Source organism: Schizosaccharomyces octosporus, assembly GCF_000150505.1.
Source record: "Schizosaccharomyces octosporus yFS286 unplaced genomic scaffold supercont6.3, whole genome shotgun sequence".
NCBI lineage: Eukaryota > Fungi > Ascomycota > Schizosaccharomycetes > Schizosaccharomycetales > Schizosaccharomycetaceae > Schizosaccharomyces > Schizosaccharomyces octosporus.
In genome coordinates this window covers 2,564,910-2,589,990 of record NW_013185621.1, presented here as the reverse complement: position 1 = coordinate 2,589,990, position 25,081 = coordinate 2,564,910, and the positions used below count along the sequence as shown (strand labels likewise).

Sequence of the window (25,081 nt, the reverse complement as noted above, 5' to 3'; positions counted from 1 at the left end):
AATTACATTCACAATCACAATCACAATCACAATTTCTTCATACCCAACATACTTTGTCAACCTATTCAATATGGACCCCCTTCGTAACTCGTCGAATGCTTCCATCTCCTTGTTGATGCGGCGAAATGCAAATTCCAGCATGACCGAGGCAAACAATCTCATGAAAAATACTTATTCACCTGCTGATATGACCTATGTTTTGCTTAGCTGTGTGGTTGTCTTTCTTGTCACCCCCGGCATTGCTCTCTATTACGCCGGCATGATCCGGAAACGCTCTGCACTTTCCATTCTCACCCAATCCTTCCTCGTCACCGCGGTCATCATGGTTCAGTGGTATCTCATCGGCTACTCGCTGGCCGTCGCTCCTGGCTCTTCCTTTTATGGATCCCTTTCTCTTGGCGGTTTACATAATGTTTGGTTCGACCCATACGTCCCCGGCTCCACCATTCCTGCAATCGTCTACTTTCCTTTCGGCGGCCTTTTCGCCGTCACCACCGCCCAACTCTTGATCGGCGCCATGGCCGAGCGAGGTCGTCTTGTTCCCTCGCTTGTCATCGCTTTCTTGTACATCACCTTTGTTTACTGTCCCCAAGCATACTGGACTTGGTCCTCCAAAGGCTGGCTCTTCACCATGGGTGCCTTGGACTTTGCCGGGGGTGGTCCCGTCCATATCTCTTCTGGGTTCGCTGCTCTCGCCTATTCATTTGTTTTGGGTCGCCGTCGTGAACCTTCTTTCTCAGATGATTCCACCAATTCCGCCGATGACTATTCTTCTTCCAACACTTGCAATTCCTCCGCCCTCCTCCCTTGGGGCTCTGTCCGATGGAAGAACTCTCTTGGTCGTGGCCATATCCCCAAATACCCTCCCCATAATCCAGCCATGGCTTACCTCGGTGCCGTCCTGATTTGGTGTTCTTGGCTCACCTTCAATTCCGGAACCCTTCTCGCCATCAATCTTCGCACAGCTTACATTTTTGCAAACACCCTCATCTCTTCCAGCTTTGCCTGCGTCACTTGGGTCGCTATGGACTATGTCCGCTATCGTAAAATTTCTATTCTTGGAGTTTCCGAAGGTGCCATAGCAGGGTTGGTTGGCATCACGCCCGGCTGCGGCCACGTCTATCCTTGGGGTGCTGCTGTGGCCGGTATGTTCACCGCCGTCGTCTGTAACCTCCTCCATGATATCGGCAATTGGCTGAGTATCGATGAGCCTCTTCGTGTCTTTAATTTACATGGAATTGGAGGTGTCATGGGTTCTATTGTTTTGGGTGTTGTTGCTCATCCAAACGTCGCCGCTTCCGATGGTGCCACTGTCATTCAAGGTGGTTGGATCGTCCGCCATTGGGTACAAATGGGCTACCAATTTGCCTCGTTCACCTCCGTTGCTGCTTGGTCCTTTGTTGTCACCGCAATCATTTGTCTGCTTGTCGACATGGTTCCTGGATTACAGATCCGTTGTACCCCCGGAGAAGAAGAACAGGGCATGGATTATATAGACTTGGTCGAACAAATTGATGAAAAAGCAAGTCCAGCAAACATTCGAGTAATTCAAGCGCAAGAGGTGGAGGAGCCCATAGGTACATCTATTACTACCAAGAAACAATAACGTTTTGTCTGACCCGTACACAAGACCCTTTCGTTTTTTATTTATATTTTTCTTTTTTTGCTTCTCGTCTAATAGATCATTATATATATATTTCACAGATACATCCGTAGCTAAATCACTTTGTAGCAGACCAAATACAATGGTTCTCACTCCCAATGTCGGGTTCACTTGTCTTTGGTTTTCCTTTTATCTAATGTCAATTTACAAACACAAAATTACGACTATCATTACTTTCAGACCTTAATGTTATTAATTTTTTCTCTCTTTTTTTTTTTTTATTTTATTGATTCAAATTTATACAAATCCTCAAATCGAAAAACTGACGAGGAACAAACAAAAAGAAAGGAACTAAAGAAAAAAAGAAAGAATAATTCCATTTAGAGAAAAAAAAAAGAATTAAGTTTAGTAAATGCCTCTCCCAGAATGAAATTAATATTAACAAAAATATATATCATCAATTCACTTTTAAACATCAATGACAAACTTGATAGCACTGTGATTTCCAGAGGAAAATTCATTTAACGCATCAGGAATCGCTTGTAAGCCACCTGCAAACTCCCTTGCTTTGTTAGGGAGGACAATTTTTTTCTCCAATAATATCGGCAGTAACTCAAAAAGTTTGGCGATATGTTCATAATCTTCACTGCTGCCTTGCACAATTTCACCAAAAAATTCAAACTTCGCATTAAACAAAGAGAAACTAAACGCAGTAATGACATCGACTGCTTCTTCACGAGGATTCTCCGGAGGTCCCAGTACAGTAATTAACTTGGCAGCCTTTGCTTCAAGGCTAAAAGCCATTATACACTTTGTAATCGTGTGAGAGAGACTGATAGCGTCAAATCCAAAGAATACAGAATCATTCGTAGCTTGCTTGATTTTCTCAACAACCTGGCTGTCATGATAGTCAAAAACAAATGTGGCTCCTAATTTCTCTACTAGTTTAAAATTCTTCGGAGAACAAGTCGCCACAACATCACAACCTCCCAATTTTGCAAATTGAACGGCATATTGTCCAACGGACGAAGAGGCACCCCAAACGAGAAACCATTTCCTTCGTGTCGGATTCGCAGAGCCATCGGCTCGAGGCATGGGCAATCCAATCCGTTGATGAATTCCTTGGGAAGCAGTGGTTAAGGCGCAGGGAATTGTAGAAGCGTTCAAAGGTGATATACTATCGGGAACAAAGTAGACTAGTTTGGCATCGGTACAAACGTATTCAGCCCAAGCGGATCCCGAAAACGAGAAAAACCCAGGAACCCAACCAGACACCTTAGCTCCTATGTACTTGTCGGCATCCACACCCTCTCCAACTTCCTCTACAATTGCAACAAAATCGGTTCCGCCAATTGTGCCCTTCGAAATCGGCACATTGTAGGCAATTTTCCAATCAATCGGATTTAGTCCAATATGAGAAACACGGCCAAGAATTTGTCCTTTAGCAGGAGCTGGTTTTTCTGCGTTTGTAGTGTATTCTAATCCTCGTTCTCCATTCGCAACCACTGCCTTCATACTGCTGTTCGATTCAATACAAAAGTACACGGCAATGCTTCTCGTAAACCAAAAAAGGTATGAATTATCTTTAACAAAAAATTTATAAATATATATATATATATATATATATATATATAGAATTTTAATATTTACCAACGTAAACAAGAGGTTTGGCTGCCTATTTTTTAGCCCATAGAAGTATGCGTTTTAGGATGGAAAAATGTGGAGGTGAGTTTACTGTTTTGCATGCAAGGGACGACGTTATTCTAAGCGAGATAAAATCATTTTATGTAATATGATATTACGATAAATGTAATAAAACAAAAAAATCTGTTAAAACTTGATATTTGTTTTGTTATTTCATTGTATTCTTTTTATTCTATTTCGTTTCAGTTTTCAAAATTTATCTGGTTCCCTTTTGTTCAACTTGCAATTTCATGTTTTTGTATCTGGTTTGCGATTCTTGTTGAATAGATGTGTGCTCCCTTTCCTTATCAATGGATCTTTGATTCTATGGAAGTTTTATTTAATGAATCATATACAAGTATAAAAGTCGTTTGCAACATGATCGTTCTAGAAAGACAAAAACATATTATTGTTGACATTTTCTAATATATGGCATCCAAAATCTATAAACCGAAATGACAAATTTACTCCATAAGGTTTCAAGCATACAAAAATCATAAAGCTCAAGTAATGATTTACTTGGATTCAGAAAATTGCTTGGCACGCTCCCAAAGGTTTACGGCAGTATCAATGTAGGTTTGTTCTTCAGAGTGATATTTCATACCAAGAGACTTGGAGAAAGAGTTGTCGATAGTGTAGTGCTTGTCGTTGAAAGGAACATCGGAGGGTTCGGAAATAACATCCTTCTTCTCAGGGAACTTGTCGAGAAGAATCTTGCTGATGGTGTTTGTGAAGAATGGACCCTTGGAGACAAGAACACGACCACCGCCCAATTTAGGGTGGTCGAGAGCCAAAACATGAGCATCGGCGACATCACGAACATCGACTTGGAGACTTTGTATAGAGGGTTGGACCTTGGAACCATTGATGACAGTCCAGAGAATTTGGTTAGAAGTGTTCAAAGAGTCCATGCTGTTCATGGGATGGATGGTAGGACCATAGACGTAAGGAGGGTTGATGGTGCAGATATCGAAGTGAGGTTGCTTTTCTTTAACCCATTCACGAGCAGCCTTCTCAGCGAAAACTTTCGAAGCACAGTAGGCGACGATACCATTATCGGTCTTGAGAGCTTCCTCGTAAGAAATGGGGTTCCAGTCCTTTTCACTGTAGGCGTAGCCGCTGGAGGGATCCTTGGTGAAGTCACCGACAGCAGCAAAAGAAGAAGTGATGACAACACGCTTGACCTTGGGCTCAGTGATGGCGGCTTCCAAGGCACTGAGGGTACCTTGGACAGCGGGATCCAAGAGTTGAGCCTTGTTGTCAGTGACGTTTGAAACGAAGAAAGGAGAAGCAATATGGCAAACGTAGTCGCAATCCTTGACAACATCCTTAAAGGCATAGGGTTCCATAATGTCCTTGACGATTACAAACTCAATCTTGTCCTTAAGCTCGGGGTTCAAACGAATCAACTCATTTGCCTTTTCCATGCTACGGACAGTACCGCGCACACGATAACCCTTGTTGAGTAAAGAGACAGCAACATGGGCTCCAATGAATCCAGTAACACCGGTGACTAAAGCAAGTTGTTGGTTCGACATACTGTTTTTATTCCTATTTCTAGTGTAAAAGAATAATTTCTAAATTCCTCCCAAGCGAAAAAAAAAAAAAATTATATGCCTTTAGGAATGAATGTTGTTCTGGGTACTAGAGGTACTTCGATGACGGTATATATGAATAGTTATGTATTCTATTTATATACTAAACACCACCGTTGCCTCACCCGTTTGTATTAGTCATTGCTGCGGCCAATCCAAGGAGAAAATCCATTTCGTCACAGCCGGTCTTCGGACGAGAAAAGTAGTTTCTGGTTGCAGCAAGGGACACTGTGTTATTGCTACTTTAGACGGAACTAAAATCATCCGTTCGGTTCCGTACCGTATGAAAATTTCACTCATGTTTAATTCTCGTTTTTTCTCGAAAATTTCCATCAGGGTATCATACTAAAGAGGTATACCGATCTTTGGGTTAGTCTTGATGTTAGTTACAGTGAAGTAGTTTGACTCGGTTGGAATGAATGTGGAAAGAGTAGTGTCATTTCATTTACATTGCGAGTTGTTTTGAAGCACTCGCTTGATTTTGTTGACAAGAGCTTTCTAGAAGAATAAAAAAAAAAAAGTGTTATGATCCGAGTGGATCTGTCGGATGGTTCGTTTTCATTCAGTTTTTTCAATAAGGAGAAAGAAAACGAAAAAAGAAGAAGAAAAAAAAAAAAAGACAACTCGAACAAGGCTGCCTCTAGTCTTTTTCTTGATTCATTCTCTAAATACTAGATATGTTATGTTGGATTCATGAATTTTCGTATACATGAACGATTGCCTCAGTATGAGACAATGCAGGATGATGGAATTTGTATCATCAATTGACCTAGAGTACCGTTAAAACATATTTTAAATTAATAAAAGAAAAAAAAAAAAAGAATAAGAACTATACCTACCTTGAAATCGTTTCTGTTTGTCCTGCAGATGTTGTTTACAAATGAGATCACTCGCGTGTCTCCACTGTAGGATAAACGAGTAGTGAAAAGAGTTTAATAGTAGCGAGCAAAAGTAGCGTCGATTTATTTACAAAGAAACGTTTGTAAATTTTGCAGGACAATAAATCGAGTGAAAATAAATCTTTTTTTTTATTTTTCTACTAATCCTTAAAATAAAATAAAAATTTTATACGGAAGTCCATGATGCGAAGGAACTGATATACCGGTTAGTTTTCAAATTCAAAAAGGTATTAGTAGCAGCATTACGACAATCTTTGAGAATGAATAGAATAAAAAAAGAAAAAGGAAAAGGAAAAGGAAAATCAAATTAGGTTTCTATATGGATGAAGTCTTGATACCAAACCTGTAATCCTCGTTTGTTTTTATTAAAGCGACGACAGGTTTCTTCAAGCCAGCAGACCAAAAAAACCCCCCACAAACTGTAGAATCTTTATACAACTTTTATTTATTTTATTTTTTTTCTTGTTCTTTTTTTTTAATTAATTAAAGTCTTTTTTCTTTAAATGTCGTAAACGACTACTTCTCTTTGGTATTCTGACATAATATATCACCTCTACGTAAAAACGTTTAGTTTCTAGTTGAATTTTCCACTCCTACCAAATACGCTTTTTGAACGGTCCAGTATTAAAAGGTTGGATTAACCTTTTTTTTTCTTTTGATTTTTTTTTTTTTCAAAATCATTTCTCTATCATTTTTTTTGTTTTTGCTTTTCTTTACTCTCTTCGTCGCCCAGAAAAGATTTCGTTTTTAACATGGCAATTGGTAAAACCTCCAGCAACTCTTCCGTCCTTCGCTGGGGATTCCTTGGTACTGGCAATATCGCTGTTGCCTTTGCAAATGACTTGGTAAGAGCTCCTCAACATCACAAGCATCAGCATGAAATTGTTGCAGTAGCTACTCGAAACAGCGTAGAAAGGGCCGCTGCTTTTGCTGAAGGCTACAAGAACGGCAATTCTTCTCCCAAAGCGTATGGTTCTTACGAAGAATTGGTTCAGGATATCAATGTGGATATTGTTTACATTTCCAATCACCATCCTCAGCATTTTGATACTGTCAAGATAGCTTTACATGCTGGAAAAGGTGTCTTGTGTGAGAAACCTTTTACGATGAACTATCCAGAATCTTTAGAGTTGGTAGAGTTAGCCCGCGAGAAAAAGGTATTCTTTGCCGAAGGTTTCTGGATCCGCTTTTTCCCTATCGTGAAAAAGGCACAGCAATTATTACATGAACAGCGCGTTTGTGGAAAAAATCTTCGACTCTTTATTGATTTTTGTCAACAATCTCACTTCCGCGAACTTTCCAAGGATTCTAGAATGCTCAATGTCTCTTTAGGTGCGGGTGTGCTTCTTGACATGGGCGTATACCCTTTGACCTGGGCTCAGGTCCTTTTGTCTGATGATCCTCTAAACAAAAAGGATGATCCTACAGTCGCCTCTAACGCACTCACGTTTACTGATCCTAATGGTGATGTCGCCGATTATTCCACTGCCGTTACCCTGGTATATCCAAGGTCTCAAGCTATCGCGGTTTTATGTACTTCAATGGACCGTGATCCTGTAACCCAAGACTTTCTGCGCATAGACGGTGATAGTGGTGTTCAAATGATTATTTCTGGTAAATGTTTCCGCCCTCAAACATTAACGCTGAAAAAGCCAGATGGAAAATCAGAGACTATGGATTTCTCCTTCGATGCCACGGGATTTTTTTACGAACAAGACGCCGTTTATGAATATGTTATGAATAACCTTACTGAGGCTTCTGAAATTCCTCACGCAGAGACTCTTCGAATGATGCGTCTAACGGACCAAATCCGTCATCAATTAAAGATTTCTTACCCTGCTGACGTTCGATTTACCACCAACTAATGCATGACAATTGATACCAATTCCAACTATCGCGTTGATTTAAAGGAACCTATCATATATGTTATGAAAAAATCTTTTTAGATATTTAATGAATTGCTTTTTTTAATAAGTTTACTTTCAAAGCATTACTAAACTGATCCTCCACCTATTTGTAAATAGTGAATAATCATAAAACATTCTTATTTAATAAATCATTCATAAACTCATTTTGAAGGATGCTATTTCAAATGCTTTCAATTCAATTTGTATATGACATCCTTCTTCATCATTTTGTAGATTGACTTGCGCTATATCTTCCTCCAAAATGTTACATTTGGTAACGCTTTTAATATCACAGTTTTTTAATGTCAATCTGCACCTGGATCTACCTCCTAGTGACTCATAAAGACGAAGGATTATCGCGTCCTCATCCTCAGCTTTCTTTACGTTACTAACTATTATATTTTCATCGCCGTCAACCCGAACAAAATCTAAAGCTTCAACACTTGTCTCTATAGAATTTTTGTTGACGAATCTAAAGAGACTGTTAAACTTGTAAGCAGCTCTCACTACTTGAGGGCTGAGTCCACCTTTGTGAGGCAAAATTGCATAACGGAAATAATGCTTACCCATGTCGGCATGGGCATCTGGTTGTTTTGGAGACCTTAATAATGAGAGTCGCATTAAGTTCCCATGTACGGAGAATCCATATTTGCAATCATTCAGTATAGACACACCATAATTGTAATCGGAATAATCCGCAAACTTGTGATGGCACACCTCAAATTTTGCAACATCCCAGGATGTATTGTAATGGGTAGGCCTGTGTGTGATACCGAACTGAGTCTCGTAGCTAACATATTCCGCATGGATGTCTACGGGAAATTCAACCTTTAAGAATTTGTAGTCTTCATGCCAGTCCACTTCACAAGAAAAGTCTATGCTTGATGCATCATCATCATTGTTAAAGCCCGAGATTGAAATAACGGTTTTAATGGAACTCTTCTCACTAATGGGAGTCTCGACCAGTACTGAGGCTTTGGTGGGACCTGTTTCATATATCTGCGCCTTTCCGTCTGTGAGGATACTATATTTATCAAGAGAATAAATCTCAGTGTCCCAAGCTGGAAAGCTCAAAGGGGTATCCTGGAGGAGCACATACTGGTTTGCGCCGGTCTTGTTAATTCCGGTCTTTAAATCCAAAACTTCTCTGTCATTATAGAAGTCATGAATGCTCATAATCAAACCAGACTTAGAAATTCGAACCAAAAACTTATCCGTACGGAGTACTAAGCAACCATTGGATTCGTAGGCTCGGGCTGGGTGCTTAACATAGTTTTCGGAACGTACTAAAATGTTTGGATTATCGATTGATTCATAGAAGGATAATGGAGTGGTATTTGCACTTTCGTCCACGACACCACCAACGTTCCAAGGTAAGGTGGTTAGAAGGTAATCGGGTAAAGTGGTATGGCTTGTAATTTGTCTGAATCCAAGTTGTTCTAAAATGGCTTTGATTAACAGTTCCGACGATCGAAAAACGTTGTGCATCATGGGTATGGCATCCTTGTAAACCATTTCAATACAGGATCCGGGAAGAACATCGTGAAACTGACATAACAATGTAGTTTTCCATAGCTCATTTATTTCCCGTACTGGATATTTGAACCCGGGAATACGAACAAAAGCTAACGTTGCAAAATACTCTAAATCGTGGAGTGAAAATTCTGCTTTTCTCATAGACGACTTGATTTCTGACTGCGTTGTATAAGTTCCGCGATGAAATTCAAGATATAATTCGCCAACCCACGAGGGCAATGTTGCTGCATTACTTGTACGTTTGAAGACACCATCAAAAAAGTCATCAACCGAATCTCCAAGTTTAATCTCGGGTAATTGTCCAATTGTATTAGCGACTCCCTTACATCGACGAAGCTTTTCGAGCATCTCAGGTGTAGGACCTCCGCCCCCGTCACCTATTCCAAATACTAGCAAGCCTGCTTGATCGTTGGCTAAATTTTTGTGTTGAAAAACGGAATGTATTATATCAGTAACATTTGTGTCTGCCGTATAAGTATCCGCAGGTGGCATATGACACAACACTTGAGAACCGTCCAATGCAACCCAGTTAAAGGTACTATGAGGAAAAGAATTGATGTTACTCCAAGAAAGCTTTTGTGTCAAGAATCTATCCATTCCAGCAAGGCGGCAAATTTGTGGTATCTGACTGGAATAGCCAAACGTATCGGGCAGCCAAAAAGTGTCGCATCGGACGTCAAATTCATCTTGGAAGAAACGTTGTCCAAAGAGAAATTGTCGTATAAGTGATTCTCCACAAGGAAGATTCGTGTCATGTTCTACCCAGCTTCCACCGACTGGCAAGAACTGACGGCTCTTAACATGCTTCTTCAACCTTTCATAAGTTCTCGGATGGTCCTGCTTTAACCATTCGTACTGCTGAGCTTGAGAACAGACAAAACGGTATTCTGGGTATCTATCCAGTAGGTTTAATTGGGTAGCCCATGATCGCACTATTTTACGCCTTGTCTCTGCAAAAGGCCAAAGCCAGGCTGTATCAATATGACAGTGTCCTACTGCATAGACTTTTGTTTGGTTAGGATTTGTTTCGTTTACGTATTCAGAATCGATATGCTCTCCAAGGTAAAGTTTAGCGAGGGATCTACATTCTTCAATAGTGGAAGGATCCTCGGGGTGAAATGCATTCATTATTTCATGACAAAGTTGTCTTGCTCTGAACTTTTGCCAAGATCGAGATGGGAACTCCTTAGCACTTTGTTGAATGATCATGAAATCACAACGCAAAGCGCGAGCTGGCAGGTTAGGAACCAAGAGATCTGCTTTTTTTAGCACAAAATGCCGGTTAGGATCAGGTGGAGCAATTTGGTCTGTGCCTCCACAACCGAACATTCCATTACAGGCCATTTCAACGTAAAAAATATGGATACTGTGATCGGTTTGCCAGCTTTTGGGAAGAATGTATTCTGTTCTTTCAGAGCCGCTAAACGCTTGAACCGGTTGACAATCTTCTGTGTAAACCAACCCTTCGTTACCACAGTCCCAGTCAAAAATGACTTCCGCATAGTCTGACCAGGAATCGGGTATGCGAACTTCGACTTGGATCCAAAACGTGGACCAGCTAGGACCAAATGCATCCCCTTTATAGGCAACTTGTTCAAAGTTCACTTTACCAATAATTTCATGAACATTAGGTCGTTTTAGATCTGGGACGGGATAGACCCTTAAATTCACATATCCTTTTGCTGTATCATTTTCGACATCTTTAATGGAATTGTCAATACGGTGAAGGTCGTATAAATTAGGAAGATTAAACTTTTTGTATTCTCCTTCGGAAAGAAATTGGTCAAGATGGTTTTCGTAAATGGAATCAACTTGCTTTGCAACCGGCGTATTGTTGTATACCGGATAACAACTCATGTTTCGGGGGATTATTTGAAAAATAAATAAATGAAAAAAACGGTAATGTTCCGAAAAGGGATGTCTCGAGAGCCGTGAAAGGGTGTACTAGAATTCAATTAAAGCTAAATAGAGGTTCACGAGTTGCTTAATCCAGAAAAAATAAATAGCAGGAGAAGTATCTTTTGGTTTTTTTAAAATGATTCAAATAAAGTTAATGTCTATGACACTGGTTTTATATAGACTCCAGATCCAAGCATGCATCCTATAATATTTATATAACAGACACGTAAATGATCGTCATCGGTGGATTTATCTTGGGGCTATGTTGTTTAAAGATAGAAATGCTTTAACGGTAATTAACTATTCTTTAGTAAAATTCCTTTTATAAAACATTCCTTTTAATTACTTCTTTTGGTTAGAACCCATTTCTGACGACCCTACCACACGATAATTTTCCAATATCCATGACTATCGTGAGTTAAGTAGTAATTCGACTTTGTTTGCTTCACTGATCTTAATGAATTAACTCACTATCGTTATTCATATTAAAAATTTGAGTAAGACTTGAACCAATTGAGTCCTGCTTTGGACACGTAAAGAAAACTCGTAAATTCGTCACCTTCTTAAAAGGAGTGTTCACCGTAATAAAATATGCCCATGTCCTAATTACAGATATAGGACGTGTAGAGAAGAAGTTTGTTAATTTAGGATTTTTCATATTGCAGATGTTGCTGACTTCCCAATCAGACACTTAACGGGAGCTTGCAAAAATAAATAAATAAATAAATAGACTTAGAAAAGATAATGGCATATTCCATGCTTAGTATGATTTACATTTATGTGAATAGAAAGGATGTAGCGTGTATTACTAAACCACTGTGAGTTCAATATCATTGAAGAAAATTTTCCTTTAATTCGATTGCTCATAACAAGGGTAGGACGGTTTTTGTTTTTGCTGATTTAGGCATGCTAGTTTGGCTTACGTTTCGGCTATTGAATTTCCCATGTCTGTCACTTGACAGGTAACGCGCCTGATTTGTGTTGTCCTGTCAAGCACTCAACTCAAGTTTAATGACCATTTCCATAAACATTTCAGTTAAAAATAGTTTCGTCAGTTTAGAAACAAAACGCTAGAAGTGTGTTAATCTTCCCATTGAAAGTTTGTTTTATGATTGCAGTGTACTCCTCATCATATACAATATAGGAAATCATTTGTAAGTCTATATCCTTCCCTTATGAAGGTACATAAATGAAATCAAAGAATGCCTACAATCCAATGATATCTCGCTTCAAGCCATATTTACTTCGATCTGCTGTTTGTGACTAGGTGAAAGAATCGCTTTGTAAGTATCCAAAACCCCATTGTATATTTTTTTTTTTATAAAAAAAAGAGCTATTCTTTATATAATAACACATATTCAAGTTTCTATTGTTTAAATCCGATGACGAGGATTCTTTGAGCCTGACTGAACAATGGGAAGCTTTGTTTAAGAAGAATGGGAAGAGAAACAAAATGAAAACAAAGGGCGGTTGGGGTCCATCTGAGTGTTACTTATACTAAAACATATATATTAGGGTCTTTTCTGATAGAATCCTCCACCCAAGCTTGATTTGTTTACCAAACCACTTGTATTAGCTCTTTGATCCTAAGACGACTTTGACCTTTTTTCGAATCTGCAATATGGAATCTATGAACAACACCAACGCATCAAGCTCTTCTTTAATGAATAACACTCCTTCTAAACCTACTCTTACCACTAGTGGAGCTCACTGGTATCAACCCAAACCTCCTGCAATGTGGTATGCTTACATTTTTGCTTAAATATTTGTTTTGTAATATCTGTTGAAAACGACTAACGTTTTGATTTTAGTGTTATTGCTTGAGATTGCTTTGAAATTTTTTGGTGATCCAATCTGGTTTCATGATTTTACATTTTGCCGGTTGACAAGTCTTAGGCATCCGACTGCAACTGTGTATCGACAACCATTCAACTGTTTTGCTTTTTATGATATTTATACTGATACTACTATTATTTACTAACGTATCTTTATGCTACTAATTTATACTTGTTTACATTTCTATTACTAAACTGCACATTGATTCACGTAGCATCATAATAAATAGGGTATTATTATTACTAGAAAAAAGGCATATCCTTTTTGATTATCATCTCGTAGAATCATAACAATAGGTCGTTAAAAGTCGTCAAACAACCATGCTGACTGAGTAGGGTCCTTAGGGTCTTCAACATAAATTGTTTTTCAGTAGCATCTCTTTAAGAATTGCTTTGTCTACTTTTTTTCTTCAAGTGGAGTAAATCTCCAAGTTTTATCACTGTAATAATGGAAGGTATAGCCTCCATGCTGGCCAGCACTAAACGAATTCTCGTCCTTGGGTGTAGCATTTAGCATTTCACCAGGCTTTTGGAAACCACAGAAGAGACGAATGCAGACACCATGGGTTACTACTGCAAAGCTCTTTTGAGGTATTCTTGCAAAATATTCAGCCAACTGCTCTGTCTTTTTTACACTTGTCTCGAAATCAGCCTTGTGAATTCCTTCCTTTCGAGGATACACCTTGTCTTCATAACATGCTGAAAAGTCGAATCGAGGGAATTGCTGCTCCAACTCTGGGACAGGTGATCCGACATTACATTCCCAATCACCGCAATCTTGCAAAGTCGGAAGGATCTTTACAGGAAGATGATCCTCGAAAATGTAGTCTTGAAACGCAATTTGCATTGTCTCAATAGCACGACGCAAAGGTGAGCAAAAAATAATCTCTATAGGAAGTTTTGCATCTCGAAGCTGAACTCGAGCCTGTTCAGCTTGCTTTATACCTTCATGATTCAACATGGGATCATGATCTCTATGAACGCCTTCCTCATCAGTTTTGTGATCCACGAGTCCATGGCGTAAAAAGTAAATAGTCTTCTTATCGTCCTGTCTAGTAGAAAAAGCCATTTTTCCAAACTTGATATCTTTTATCCTTGGTACTTTCAAGATTTGGTTTCCTACTACATAACATGCCGTGCAATATATACCATACTTATGAAATCAAGATCTACCATACTTGGAATTTCCATGACTATACGTTTGCGTGTATTCAAAGTGATGTGAATATGCAGTAAGGTGGCTATTCTTTTCATCATGTGAACAATACGGCGAAAACCTGCACTTCACGACTTTAATAGTATTTTATTTATTTAATCTCATAAAAAAAAAATAAAAGAAATTTATATATTCTAAATCGTATAAATTTGTAGTCATAAATTTTATATGATGAAAATACAAAGGCAGTGAATGACACTATACTAATAAAACCTTCATTGTTTACTTTATGGAAACTTCCTATAATTCACTGAAATGCAATACCTCGTAAAAGATAGTAAAAAGTAAAACGCAAGACGGCCGATTGAGAGTTTACTCATCCGCAATCTTGGAAAGTGCTTTGCCAAAGTTATTGCCTTGAAGAACAGCAAGGAAACCTTCAGGAATAGAGCCTAAACCCATGTAAACATCATACTTGTATTTGAGCTTTCCTTCCGCAATTAACTTGGGCATTTCACGGAAGTATTCCTCTTGGTAGAGAGGCATCAAATTCATGACAATGAAGCCTTCCACCTTAATACTCTTGGTGAGGATTTGAGAGTAATTCTTCAAACCATAAGGATTGGGATTGTTGTATTGACTGATACAACCGCAAAAGATAATGCGAGCGTGGAAGTTTGCATTCAAAAGAACGGCGTCCAATGTTTCACCTCCAACATTTTCAAAGTAGATGTCGATGCCCTTAGGACAGACACGAGGAAGAGCTTCATGAACACTTTCCTTTTTATAGTTAAAGACTGCATCATATCCAATCTCCTTCAAATGAGCAATCTTCTCGTCCGATCCAGCACTTCCTACAACGTACAAGCCCATGGCTTTTGCCAATTGACCTACAACCTGACCAACAGCACCAGAGGCGGCAGAGACGTAGATCGTCTCACCGGCCTTGGGTTGTCCAATATGCTTGAGTCCAATGTATGCGGTTTGGCTGGGCATTCCTAAAGCACCAACAAAGGTCATCAAAGGTAAGTTGTAGGGGTTGTTCACAGACTGGACCATGCCCATAGCCTGTTTGGGCACCAATGTGTATTCTTCCCAGCCGCTCATGAAAATGACATGAGAGCCTGTTTTGTGTTCAGGGACTGCTGACTTGACCACCTCAGCAAGTGTCAAGTTTGGAATCACTTGATTTATTCCCAAAGATGGTAGATAACTCTTATATTTTGGATTTTGCATGCGAATACGAATATAAGGGTCAATAGAAGTGTAAATGTTTCTCAAAAGCAAAGGATGCTCTTCATCAACCTTAGTAGCTTCCAAGTTAAATGGGCGTTCTTCCAAACCAAAGTGTTCCCCAATTTTAGGGTATCCTTCAGTAGGATCAATATATTTCTTTAAAACAATAGCATTATTCGAACTCATGTTACTGACAATGTAATGGTAATCTTCTGTGTAACTTGACTATGTGGCCGGCGTCTCTTTATATATTCGCTACTTTACTCTATTTATTAGTAATACAAATACCTTCCGTTCTCTAAGAAGCTCATCGAATGTTTTTTTTTCTTGCATGCTTTACCGAAGCTTATTATAAGTTGAAGACATATGTAATGTTAGTAAATAAACATGCGAATTCTCAAAGAAATAAAAATTTCCATTAAACAGCAATTACTGAAAATACATGTTTGTAACGATTCAATGCAAAACGTATAAATTAAAAAAACATACTTGTTGAAAGGTTTCGTATACTTTGACGAGAAAGATGGTCTCCTTTCCAAAAGTAATAGACTTGGTGTATTTTTCTATCTAATTGGTTTTTTTTTTCTTTTTCTTTTTCTTTTTTTTAGATGCGTTCAAAAGAAAGTTCAATTATTTCCAAAAAAATAATAAAATATACAATACAAAACAAAACCTAGAGTCTCTGTTTTGCAAGAACCTATAGTCATTTTAGGCCTCTTGTTGGAGATTATTTTCCCGAATTTTTCACTCTCTTTTTCTTTGTCGAGCCAACACGTTTTTTAATAAACAAACGTAATCATACGTGCCAACTCAAGCGACGCTAGAATCACCATTCTTGTTTTTTTTCTTGTTTAACATTTCGGACTTCTTACGAGTACGCTGAACTCGCTTTCTAATAAATAGACTAAGAAAACGATGAAACGGTATGCTTCTAATAATCTCGTATATGACTATCGCGAACCCAAGATTAAAAGCCGCATACCCTATAAGAATGCCAAAATTTCTCCATCGATGGTGATAATAATATCCAAAATTGGCCAGGACCTCATCTGCAACAGTGTATGGACAAAACTCACAGCGTGAGATAGATTGGGGATTGTAAACAATGCCAGCACCAGATGACTTTATATAATCAAAGAAATATTGTCCGCAGGTCAATCCTGAAGGGGGATCTACCAAATACATTTCAGTGGGTTCACAGACAACTGGTACATTATGCAAGTTGTTTCCGTTCATACCCTCAAGGAAGTATTTATATGGACTAAGGGCATTCATCCACTTCCAAAACCCTACCAACTGGCTAGGTACTTGGACCATACCATTAAAATATTGTACAAACACAAAAGCAGTACCACTTAGTAGAGAGGCAGTACCCACACTAGGGGAAACAGTAGCAATGCCAATACCAAAGCTCGTATAGTATAGAGCAAAAGCCATCATGATCAACCAAGCATAACCACCATAAAAGGGGGTATTGTGACCATCTAAGTAAAAACCGCTTGGGTAGTACCAACAAAGGAAAAAAAGTGTCCCAAAACAACAATTAATTACTGCCTCCGTAATAAAGAAAGCCAGAATAAAAGCAGAACGACTATAAGCTGCAGAATTTTCCTCATGATATTCGTAAACGTCACGTAAATAAATGAATTTTGGTATCAGCCCGTTAACAAATGAGGTAGAAGCAATCGTTAACATATAGGCAGAAAACATTTTGTTCTGTGTTCTTTGTACCCCGTTTCCTTGCTTATAGAATGCGAATCCAATAAGCAACCCGGCTAGTATATTAAACGCTAAACGACTCATGAGAAGTGTAGAGTCTCTCCAATAAAGGATAAAATTCCGCTTCATAATTTTATACGTTTGGAACGGCATGCTACTCAAAAACTCTTGTTCGGAGTGTATTTGTTCATCACTCATTGTGCTGCTCATCAGATGGTCGAGTTCGGATAGAAGGTGTTTATTTGCATCCGTCGACGCCCAAGCAGCCGCATAATCGGTCTTTTCATTTTCGTTTGAGTAGTACACACATCTTATTGCATAATCAGCGGGATCTTTATCACTGTTTTCGTCATTTCCGTGAAGCCTTTTGAAATACTTTGTTACAGATTGAGCGTAATTCCCTACGTCGCCAATGTAGGCAGTCTGACCATACCCATCGAGCATTAGTAAAGAATCAAATAAATTAAGAAGCCGAGAGCTAGGTTGTGAAGTCGAACATATAATTGACAAACCGGCGTTTGCTAGTTTTCGAAGTGTGGCAATAAGCATCCAAGCTGATTGACTATCAAGTCCTGATGCTGGTTCGTCCAAAAGAAGAACAGATCCTGGCCTAGCGACTAACTCAATTCCAATCCCTGTCAGTTTTTTATGGTACAGGGACAAACCTCCACCCTCATCACCAATAATGAATTTAGCGACATCATATAGACCCAAAAAATCAATAACCTCGTCTACGTACTTATATCGTTCAGAGATAGATACAGCTCCGCTTTGACGAAGCGAAGCATGTAACCGAAGCGTTTCTCGTACAGTATATTGAGGAACAAAGATCTGTTTGTTGGACACATAACCTATTCTTTTCCGTAAATATTTCTTATTCCTAATTCCATTCAGAGTTACTTCTCCTTCGACAATTCCTGCTACACCGCGTTGAGAAAGGATTTTGATAAGTACAGATTTACCTGACTTATTTTCACCAAGTAATGCCATAAAACACCCAGGCTTGACGAATCCATTGAGGTTTTTTAGAACATTTTTCTGTACTCCGTCTTCCAAGATGTAAAAGGATAAGTTCTTCCAGCATAGGGATAATTCATCCGTCGTTTTTAAAGACGTGGAGACGTCCATCGACTTATGAGCTTCATATTCTTTTTTCTGTTTCAGTGATTCATCATTTGGGTTTCTCGCCCATGAACTTTGAACAGTTGTGTATAGCTTTCTCATTTGAAACTCAGGAATAGCAGAAGACGATCTATCATACACGATAAAATTAGCTAGCACAAGAGACAACAACAAAATAAAAATAGAGAAACCAAGAATAATACCACAGTTTCTCCATAAAAAGGAGCTCTTATATTGAAAAACTGTACTCAGGTACTTAGTGCCTATGATATTAGGAATTCCAGCTATACTGGATGGAGAAGGGCATATGTTGTTCTTCAGTGAAAACTGTAAATTCGGTATGATCGAAGAACATTTATATATGGTGTTCTTAAACTCGTTCAACATAACAGATTCATACCCGTATTGGATAGGATTCGCATAACTAAGCCATCGGAACCACCATCCTATATAGAAGATTGGCATCACAGAACCACAAAACGCAATAAAATAAATGGCGGCAAGACCACCTATGAAAGCGGCTATTTCGGCAGTCGTTGAGAGTAAAGCAATAAATCGAAAGATTGATGCCATACAATAAGTAATTAGGACGGTAAACAGAAAAAAGGTAAAGAAAGCACCGGCATTAACTCGTAAACCAGTCAAGAAATAAAGAATTATGTCAAACATACATACAAATATCAAGCGAAGAGGGAATTCTATAATGGTTGAACCAAACAAAGTAGCCGACGGTTGGTATAAACACTGAATTTGATGTTCAGAAAACAACGATTTTTTCATAAGAATAATGTCTACCTCAGACATTGTTTGAATAGCGGTAAAAATAATTCCGGCTGAAAGAACGCTTCCTCGAGAATAAAGAGTGGCAGACGAATTTTGAATTTGGTAAAAAATGGACCCAAGCATAAAACCCTGAAATATATAAGAGAAGATAAAAGTTAGATGAAAAGAATAGTCGTGGAGATAATGAAAATAAGTCACTTTAGCAAAAGCCAACACTTGTAGTCTATAAGGAACGATAGAGGGGACGCGATTGAAAAAGCGTTTCCATTTGACAATAGGCGTATTGGATGCGTCCTTTGTACGAAAAGCCGAAACATCACTATGATACTCTGTGTATTGATCTATATCTGATACTAGTCGTGCGTAATCCTCACTTTCGAGCCAACATTGACGGAATTCAGCAGGAGTGGATGGTATAAAGCCTTTGTGGTTTTTATTTACAATCCGAAGCTCTGGATAGAATAGCGAAGTGACAAATTCGCCAATAGTGCTATGACTTTGCGGGACATAACCAAGGCCTAAAAAGTAATCTTTCACACGGGACGAGGGGCCGTAAAAGATTTGCTCACCCTCGTATAAAACAGTTATCATGTCAAACATTCGAAGAATTTTATCGGATAACTGATTGGAAATTGCTGTTAGAGTCATTCCAAACACACGGGAGATGATTTTGATTCTTGAAAGAATGTGCGCAGCTGTCACTGAATCGAATTCACGCAGGGTATTATCCCAGCATTGAAATAATGGCCGTGCACACATTGTTTCTGCGATACTGATACGTTTCTGTTCACCTCCACTTCGAATTTCGAAAATGCGTTGATCATAATATTGATTCAGTTCAAACGCATCTCGCATAAGTTCACATATTTTTTGTATTGTTTCTTGACGAGAAACACCGTCTCTTTTTACTTCAGGAAGGCGGCAGGCGCAAACGAACTCCAACAAACGGCGTACACTGATGGTCGCAATTGAGGAATGGTCATCAGTGTGATAACTTAAATCAGTTCTATATTGACTGTGCATTGTATGATAGTCCAAACCGTTATAAGTCAGACTTCCTTCCAAAGTTTCATTCTTCTCGACAACGCCACTCAACACTTTGAGCAAGTTATGAGCACCCGATCCTTCATGACCGATAACCAACAAAAAAGCACCTGGATCTAATACAGCGTCAAATTCCTTTATCAAAGGAATTGTATCGCGTTTAGGCTTTCTGGAGAACAAGACATTTAACGGGTACATCAACTGATCTAGAAGAGAAGTAATCGTCAATCGTTCATTAAATCTTCCAAAGACTTTGAATCTTCGTGCGCTAAAACCAGTAACCCGATCATGAATCCCAAATTGCTGCAGAGTGTCCGCATACTCCTTAATTATTTTTTCAAACTCTCGTGCTGACTCTACATCTTCACTTACAGGTCCTGAGGTACCAATATTTTGTTGATCAGCTTTTTCCTCCATGACCTTTTCCAAATTTCCAATTAATTCACAGGAGATTCTAGGTTTATCCTTTTCCACCTTAGGAGCTAGTGAATGTGAAAATTGAAATTTTGCATGAACGATGCTGTAAGAACCAATGACGTCGACTTTTTTAACTCTGAAATATTTTTTTTTGCGAAATCCACAATAAGCTACCGAAGCTTTCTTTTCGATAGACCCTTTATTTTTATTTTCTTCATTAAATCTCATTCGAAGCGGCTAATAATGTTTATAAATCTTTAGCATAACGGTCATTTTAGGTAGGAGGTCGATCTGTACGTAGGGAAGGAGTTACAGTCAGGAATTTCAAACCGCAAAGTGAATTAACACGGCGGTTTGTTTTATGAATGGAAATAATAAAAGGTTTAGAAAACAAATACACTGCAGCAAGTATCCTTAACTTTTTTACGGGAATTGGTTGTTGCCATAAAAAGAAGAAAAAATAACGTTGAAATTTAAAGAGAACAAAAATTAAATATTCATTAAATTATTCTACATTCATGTCCTCGCAGTGTAAATACAGGACAGGATATAATGGGAAACGGTCGAGGTTCACCATGTTATAGTCCAATTACTCGCAAAAGCACCTGCAGAAGTAAAATTGTTCAGATTGTTAATTATCAGCTCTTGAATCGAGTCTGAATAGGTATAAGAGTTAACGATGTTACCGTTGAATAGAACCTGCTTAGGAGAAGATGAAACACCTAAAATTGTGACATTCGCCAATGGTACATGATCATTGTAGGTACCGAAAGAGGAACTAGATAACTTGTTGGATTTGGCCGAGAAATCGACCCATAAGGTAGCGTTAGGAGTGAGAGAAACGCCATCATCAGCGTACAAATTACCGTACGCAGTTCCTTGCTTGTCAAGAGCTACAAGCAAGCTGAATGGGTTTTTGCGAGTTTCTTCAGTAGTGTATGCAGGTTGCTGCATAGGGATAATTTTGTTGCCACGAATAGCTACGTTGATGTGTTCAAGAGGAGCATCCATCGTCTTGTTTTCATAAGGCTTGTGTTCAATAGCGGTATGATTATACCAATCGTACCAGACGGTGTTTTCATCGCCAGGGAAAACACCATTAACTGTAGTTGTATTGGGTTCCAAAACTGGACTAACCAACAAAGAATCGCCAACTAAAAATTGACGATCAGCTCCTGCTAAAGAGGGTTCGTCGGGGAACTCGAAGAAGAGAGGGCGGATAAGAGTGCTTCCATCGTAGGAAGCTTGTCTAAACAATGTGTACCAATATGGCAATAAGGAATAACGGATGTTCATAGCTCGACGTGAAGATTCGGCAACAGAAGCCCATAAGTACGGCTCTTGGTGAATACTACCTAGCTGATTATGGTTTCTATAGAACGGTGAAAAAGCACCCATGGCCATCCACCGCGCACACAATTCTTCATCCGCATTGTCTTGAAAGCCGCACACATCAGCGCCGACCATAGGGACACCCAGCATGTTGAACACCATCATTCCGGAGATTGAGAAAAACATATTCGGCCAGTTGGAATGGTTATCTCCAAGCCAATGTGCGGAATACACACCGGAGCCTAAGAACGTCGAGCGACTAAGAATAAATGGACGTACCTTTGGCTGAAGATCAGTCAAAGCCTTATGCGTGACTTTGATTTCTCCATATCCGTAAATATTGAACAGGTCGTACCGAAGGGTTCCATCATGGTGAGTAGCATTGGGACTGACGCCGTGGTTGGCCAAGTCGTGATTTCCCTGTTCTGTATTGATAGCATAAGGAGGATGATTAATGTCGTGTTTGGGTTGTTGACCGATGGGAACGGCTGTTGGGTAGACGGGTTGCATAGAGGAAGTCGCAGTGGCATAATACTGGCTTAAGGAAGCACTGCTGGCAGAGGCATATTCAGTCTTATTTGTAAGGTTGAATCCTTCAGGATAATTTAAAGTAAGGTCATCTGGTTCACCGGGAAGCTTAAACGGTGGATGTACAGGATTCGAGTTTACGAGGTTAGAGCCGCATGATCCAACGCAGAAGGAGGAAGGTTCATTCATGTCTAGCCATAATCCACTGAAAGGGATGTAACTTGAAGAATTGGATCCAAAAGCATAAGACATGTTTTGGATACCATGCTTCCAATAATCTTGAACCTTTGGATTGGTAAAGTCGGGAAAAACTGTGAATCCAGGCCATACTTCTCCAATGTAGAGACTTCCATCGGGATTTTTGAGGAAAACATCCTTCTCGATACCTTCATAGTATGGTCCGTACGAGTCATCCGAACGATTGGAAGGATTCGCAGCATAAACAGCTGCATCGACAATAGGTACATAGTGTTGATGAGTGGACTCGATATCATGGAAGAACTCAATCATTTGTTCTTGGGAATAAGATATGGGATCAACGGTAAAATCACGAAGGCTGTCCATGTAGTCGATATCACTCCAAAACGTTTCAATTGGTATATTAAATTTGCGCATATTTTCTCTGACTTGCATGATTTGGCTAATGTTTTCATAGCCCCAACGGCACATGTGAAATCCCATGGTCCAGTATTGATGCATTTGAGGGAATCCAATGGATTCAATAAATTGGGTAATCGTGTTTTGTGGCTTTTCACTTCCAGCATAAACATAGAGATCGATAATGCCACCGATCATTCGATATTGGAGATACTTTGGACGCAATAAAACATCCATACCGTTGGCGGTAAGCATCAACACGCCGTGGGAGGCAGATGTATACTTTTTCTGTTGTTCGCTACTGGAATTGTAATTGACATTGGAATTGGAATCCACGGGTTTGTATCTTTGTTCGAGGTAAAATGGATGGGTTCCATACATGTTTTGATCAAGAGGAGAAGCTTCATCGTTGGCCCAAAAGGTGCGAGTGAGATTGTTTCCCAAACGCAATCCATGTATAGTTTCGGCAAGACCGTAGATGTTGTAATCATCCACCATATTGGTGGTAAGCTCGATATACTGGTCTTCAAAGATCAGAGGATGGCCTCTGGTATCAAACAAGACTTCTCCGTCAGATTTTCTGGTAATCCAAAATTCAAATGGATCCGCGTTAAAGGAAAAGTTATAGAGGAGATTGAATTGGTTGACAGAGGAGGAAGGGTGGTAGATGGGAGCATCCCAAATATCATGGCGGTTGCTGAATTCAAATTGAGTATGGTTTGCATCACGAATGGAAACATGGATACGCTCCTCTGTATCGTAAGTGACGTTTAAAAGCAAATCTTTATAATCAGTACCATAAGCATAGCAAGGGGAACCAATAAGTTCCAAAGAACCCGTGACACCCTGGTCGGTTCGTGAAATATCCTTGGCTCGATATCCATGGCAATTCCCTCCCCGATATGGTTGATATACAGAGATTCGCTGTGGGATTCCCTCTTGTGGAGTAATGGGTGTTGGTTCTACACGGTAACTTGTGGAACTTGCAGAGTCATCGGCCACTGATCGAAACGGAAGAGACCAAAGGAATATAAAGAAGATGGATTTGGAAACCAGATCCAACGAGAACAGCATGTTTTTTGGTTTTCTTTGAATGATAGAGCGATCCAAAATCAAAAGAAAAGAGAAATAGCAAACAATTAAAGACAACAATACTAATCAATCAGAAAACCTCCAAGGAATCGTGTTATTGAAATGTTGTTACTTAAGAAATGAACGCTAATACGATATTAAGTAACAAGAAATCAGAATTAGCAAGAGTTCTGTGATGAGAAAGGAGGAAAAGAAAAGCAAAAACAGGGTTGCGTAGTAGAGTACAGAGGAATTAAGCAACGAGTTTTGAATAACTAAGAGAAAGAACCCAAAAAGAAATGAAATGAATTATCAATGAAAAATCACTTTCAGCTTGCAATTACACCGCACGGCTAGGAAAACAAAAAAAAAGAAAAGAAAAGAAAAGAAAAGAAAAGACGGAAAGTGGAACGTTGGAGATGGATGGTTTATTTTTTCTCTCTCAAAGAATTCGAGTTGAAATGCAAATACTTTCGAGACACTGTTGAAACCAAAGCTTGGATGCTAAAAAAGTATTCAAAAATTGTTTGAATTTATAATTTTTTTCAATTTAACTATGGCATGATGGAAAGTAAGAGAGACGTAATTGACACGAATACGAGACACCACGATCTCTTCATGGATGTCTGCCTGACATAGCTAAGGCCGAATTGACCTAAACCGGAATGTTTATAGAGGAGTTATGAGCGAAACAGACGTAATGGTGTAGCGGAGAATTGGAGAAGGAGGTGACACTGAAACAATTTATGTTTTTCTTGACATGTCAGGAAAAGGATCTCGAGCGACCTGAGACATGTGCAATGTTAGTTAGAGATAAATATTCTCCTGACATTGTTGTTCTAGTGTAGCGGGCGGACGGGCTCTATGCACGCATTCTTCCGATCGCGGAGAATTAAATTCAAAGTGCGTAAAGTGTGTTTCTCCGCTGAGGGTTTGATCAGCGAAAACGATGCATTAGGAACGAGTTGATCTGAGCGCTAAAGAAATATATACGTGTGGTGGATATTATAGAAAAGGAATGAATGAACGAGTACACGACACGGTTGGAATCTAAATGGAATTCTTTTGTTTTAAGCAGTGTATAGGTATCTAAGCTGATGTTTTGACTTTAAAATATTT

At 39.1% G+C, this 25,081-nt stretch overlaps 10 protein-coding genes across 10 annotated transcripts; 3 read left to right on the top strand and 7 right to left on the bottom strand.

Moving 5' to 3' along the window:
• Nucleotides 1-70: 70 nt before the first annotated feature.
• On the top strand, nt 71-1,606 carry SOCG_01711 (ammonium transporter Amt3; the record flags this gene model as incomplete). Its single annotated transcript, XM_013164664.1, has 1 exon — nt 71-1,606. One exon carries the CDS (start codon nt 71-73, stop codon nt 1,604-1,606), a length of 1,536 nt encoding a protein of 511 aa, XP_013020118.1.
• A 230-nt stretch (nt 1,607-1,836) lies between these two features.
• SOCG_01710 (dehydrogenase) lies at nt 1,837-3,290 on the bottom strand. The gene has a single exon (XM_013164663.1). It carries the CDS (start codon nt 3,116-3,118, stop codon nt 2,072-2,074), a length of 1,047 nt encoding a protein of 348 aa, XP_013020117.1. The 5' UTR covers nt 3,119-3,290; the 3' UTR covers nt 1,837-2,071.
• A 351-nt stretch (nt 3,291-3,641) lies between these two features.
• SOCG_01709 (flavonol reductase/cinnamoyl-CoA reductase family protein) lies at nt 3,642-5,006 on the bottom strand. Its single transcript, XM_013164662.1, has one exon. It carries the CDS (start codon nt 4,822-4,824, stop codon nt 3,802-3,804), a length of 1,023 nt encoding a protein of 340 aa, XP_013020116.1. The 5' UTR covers nt 4,825-5,006; the 3' UTR covers nt 3,642-3,801.
• A 1,247-nt stretch (nt 5,007-6,253) lies between these two features.
• Nucleotides 6,254-7,814, top strand: SOCG_01708 (dihydrodiol dehydrogenase). The gene has a single exon (XM_013164661.1). It carries the CDS (start codon nt 6,533-6,535, stop codon nt 7,643-7,645), a length of 1,113 nt encoding a protein of 370 aa, XP_013020115.1. The 5' UTR covers nt 6,254-6,532; the 3' UTR covers nt 7,646-7,814.
• Nucleotides 7,815-7,840: 26 nt separating this feature from the next.
• SOCG_01707 (alpha-mannosidase) lies at nt 7,841-11,080 on the bottom strand (the record flags this gene model as incomplete). The annotated part of the gene is made up of 1 exon (XM_013164660.1): nt 7,841-11,080. One exon carries the CDS (start codon nt 11,078-11,080, stop codon nt 7,841-7,843), a length of 3,240 nt encoding a protein of 1,079 aa, XP_013020114.1.
• A 1,021-nt stretch (nt 11,081-12,101) lies between these two features.
• On the top strand, nt 12,102-13,164 carry SOCG_01706 (uncharacterized protein). Its single transcript, XM_013164659.1, has 2 exons — nt 12,102-12,862; nt 12,934-13,164. The coding sequence occupies exons 1-2, from the start codon at nt 12,744-12,746 to the stop codon at nt 12,944-12,946; spliced, it is 132 nt and encodes a 43-aa protein (XP_013020113.1). The 5' UTR covers nt 12,102-12,743; the 3' UTR covers nt 12,947-13,164.
• Nucleotides 13,141-14,235, bottom strand: SOCG_01705 (phosphoglycerate mutase family protein). The gene has a single exon (XM_013164658.1). The coding sequence runs from the start codon at nt 14,024-14,026 to the stop codon at nt 13,355-13,357; it is 672 nt and encodes a 223-aa protein (XP_013020112.1). The 5' UTR covers nt 14,027-14,235; the 3' UTR covers nt 13,141-13,354.
• On the bottom strand, nt 14,169-15,621 carry SOCG_01704 (NADP-dependent oxidoreductase). The gene has a single exon (XM_013164657.1). It carries the CDS (start codon nt 15,533-15,535, stop codon nt 14,486-14,488), a length of 1,050 nt encoding a protein of 349 aa, XP_013020111.1. The 5' UTR covers nt 15,536-15,621; the 3' UTR covers nt 14,169-14,485.
• A 127-nt stretch (nt 15,622-15,748) lies between these two features.
• On the bottom strand, nt 15,749-20,967 carry SOCG_01703 (brefeldin A resistance protein). The gene has a single exon (XM_013164656.1). The coding sequence runs from the start codon at nt 20,660-20,662 to the stop codon at nt 16,160-16,162; it is 4,503 nt and encodes a 1,500-aa protein (XP_013020110.1). The 5' UTR covers nt 20,663-20,967; the 3' UTR covers nt 15,749-16,159.
• Nucleotides 20,901-24,469, bottom strand: SOCG_01702 (alpha-glucosidase Agl1). The gene has a single exon (XM_013164655.1). It carries the CDS (start codon nt 23,963-23,965, stop codon nt 21,005-21,007), a length of 2,961 nt encoding a protein of 986 aa, XP_013020109.1. The 5' UTR covers nt 23,966-24,469; the 3' UTR covers nt 20,901-21,004.
• Between the last annotated feature and the right edge of the window lie 612 nt (nt 24,470-25,081).

Coding starts and splice junctions, on each gene's coding strand:
- SOCG_01710 (XM_013164663.1), bottom strand. CDS start 3,118: ATGAAGGCAGTGGTTGCGAATGGAGAACGAGGATTAGAATACACTACA.
- SOCG_01708 (XM_013164661.1), top strand. CDS start 6,533: ATGGCAATTGGTAAAACCTCCAGCAACTCTTCCGTCCTTCGCTGGGGA.
- SOCG_01702 (XM_013164655.1), bottom strand. CDS start 23,965: ATGCTGTTCTCGTTGGATCTGGTTTCCAAATCCATCTTCTTTATATTC.
- SOCG_01709 (XM_013164662.1), bottom strand. CDS start 4,824: ATGTCGAACCAACAACTTGCTTTAGTCACCGGTGTTACTGGATTCATT.
- SOCG_01703 (XM_013164656.1), bottom strand. CDS start 20,662: ATGAGATTTAATGAAGAAAATAAAAATAAAGGGTCTATCGAAAAGAAA.
- SOCG_01705 (XM_013164658.1), bottom strand. CDS start 14,026: ATGGCTTTTTCTACTAGACAGGACGATAAGAAGACTATTTACTTTTTA.
- SOCG_01704 (XM_013164657.1), bottom strand. CDS start 15,535: ATGAGTTCGAATAATGCTATTGTTTTAAAGAAATATATTGATCCTACT.
- SOCG_01706 (XM_013164659.1), top strand. CDS start 12,744: ATGGAATCTATGAACAACACCAACGCATCAAGCTCTTCTTTAATGAAT.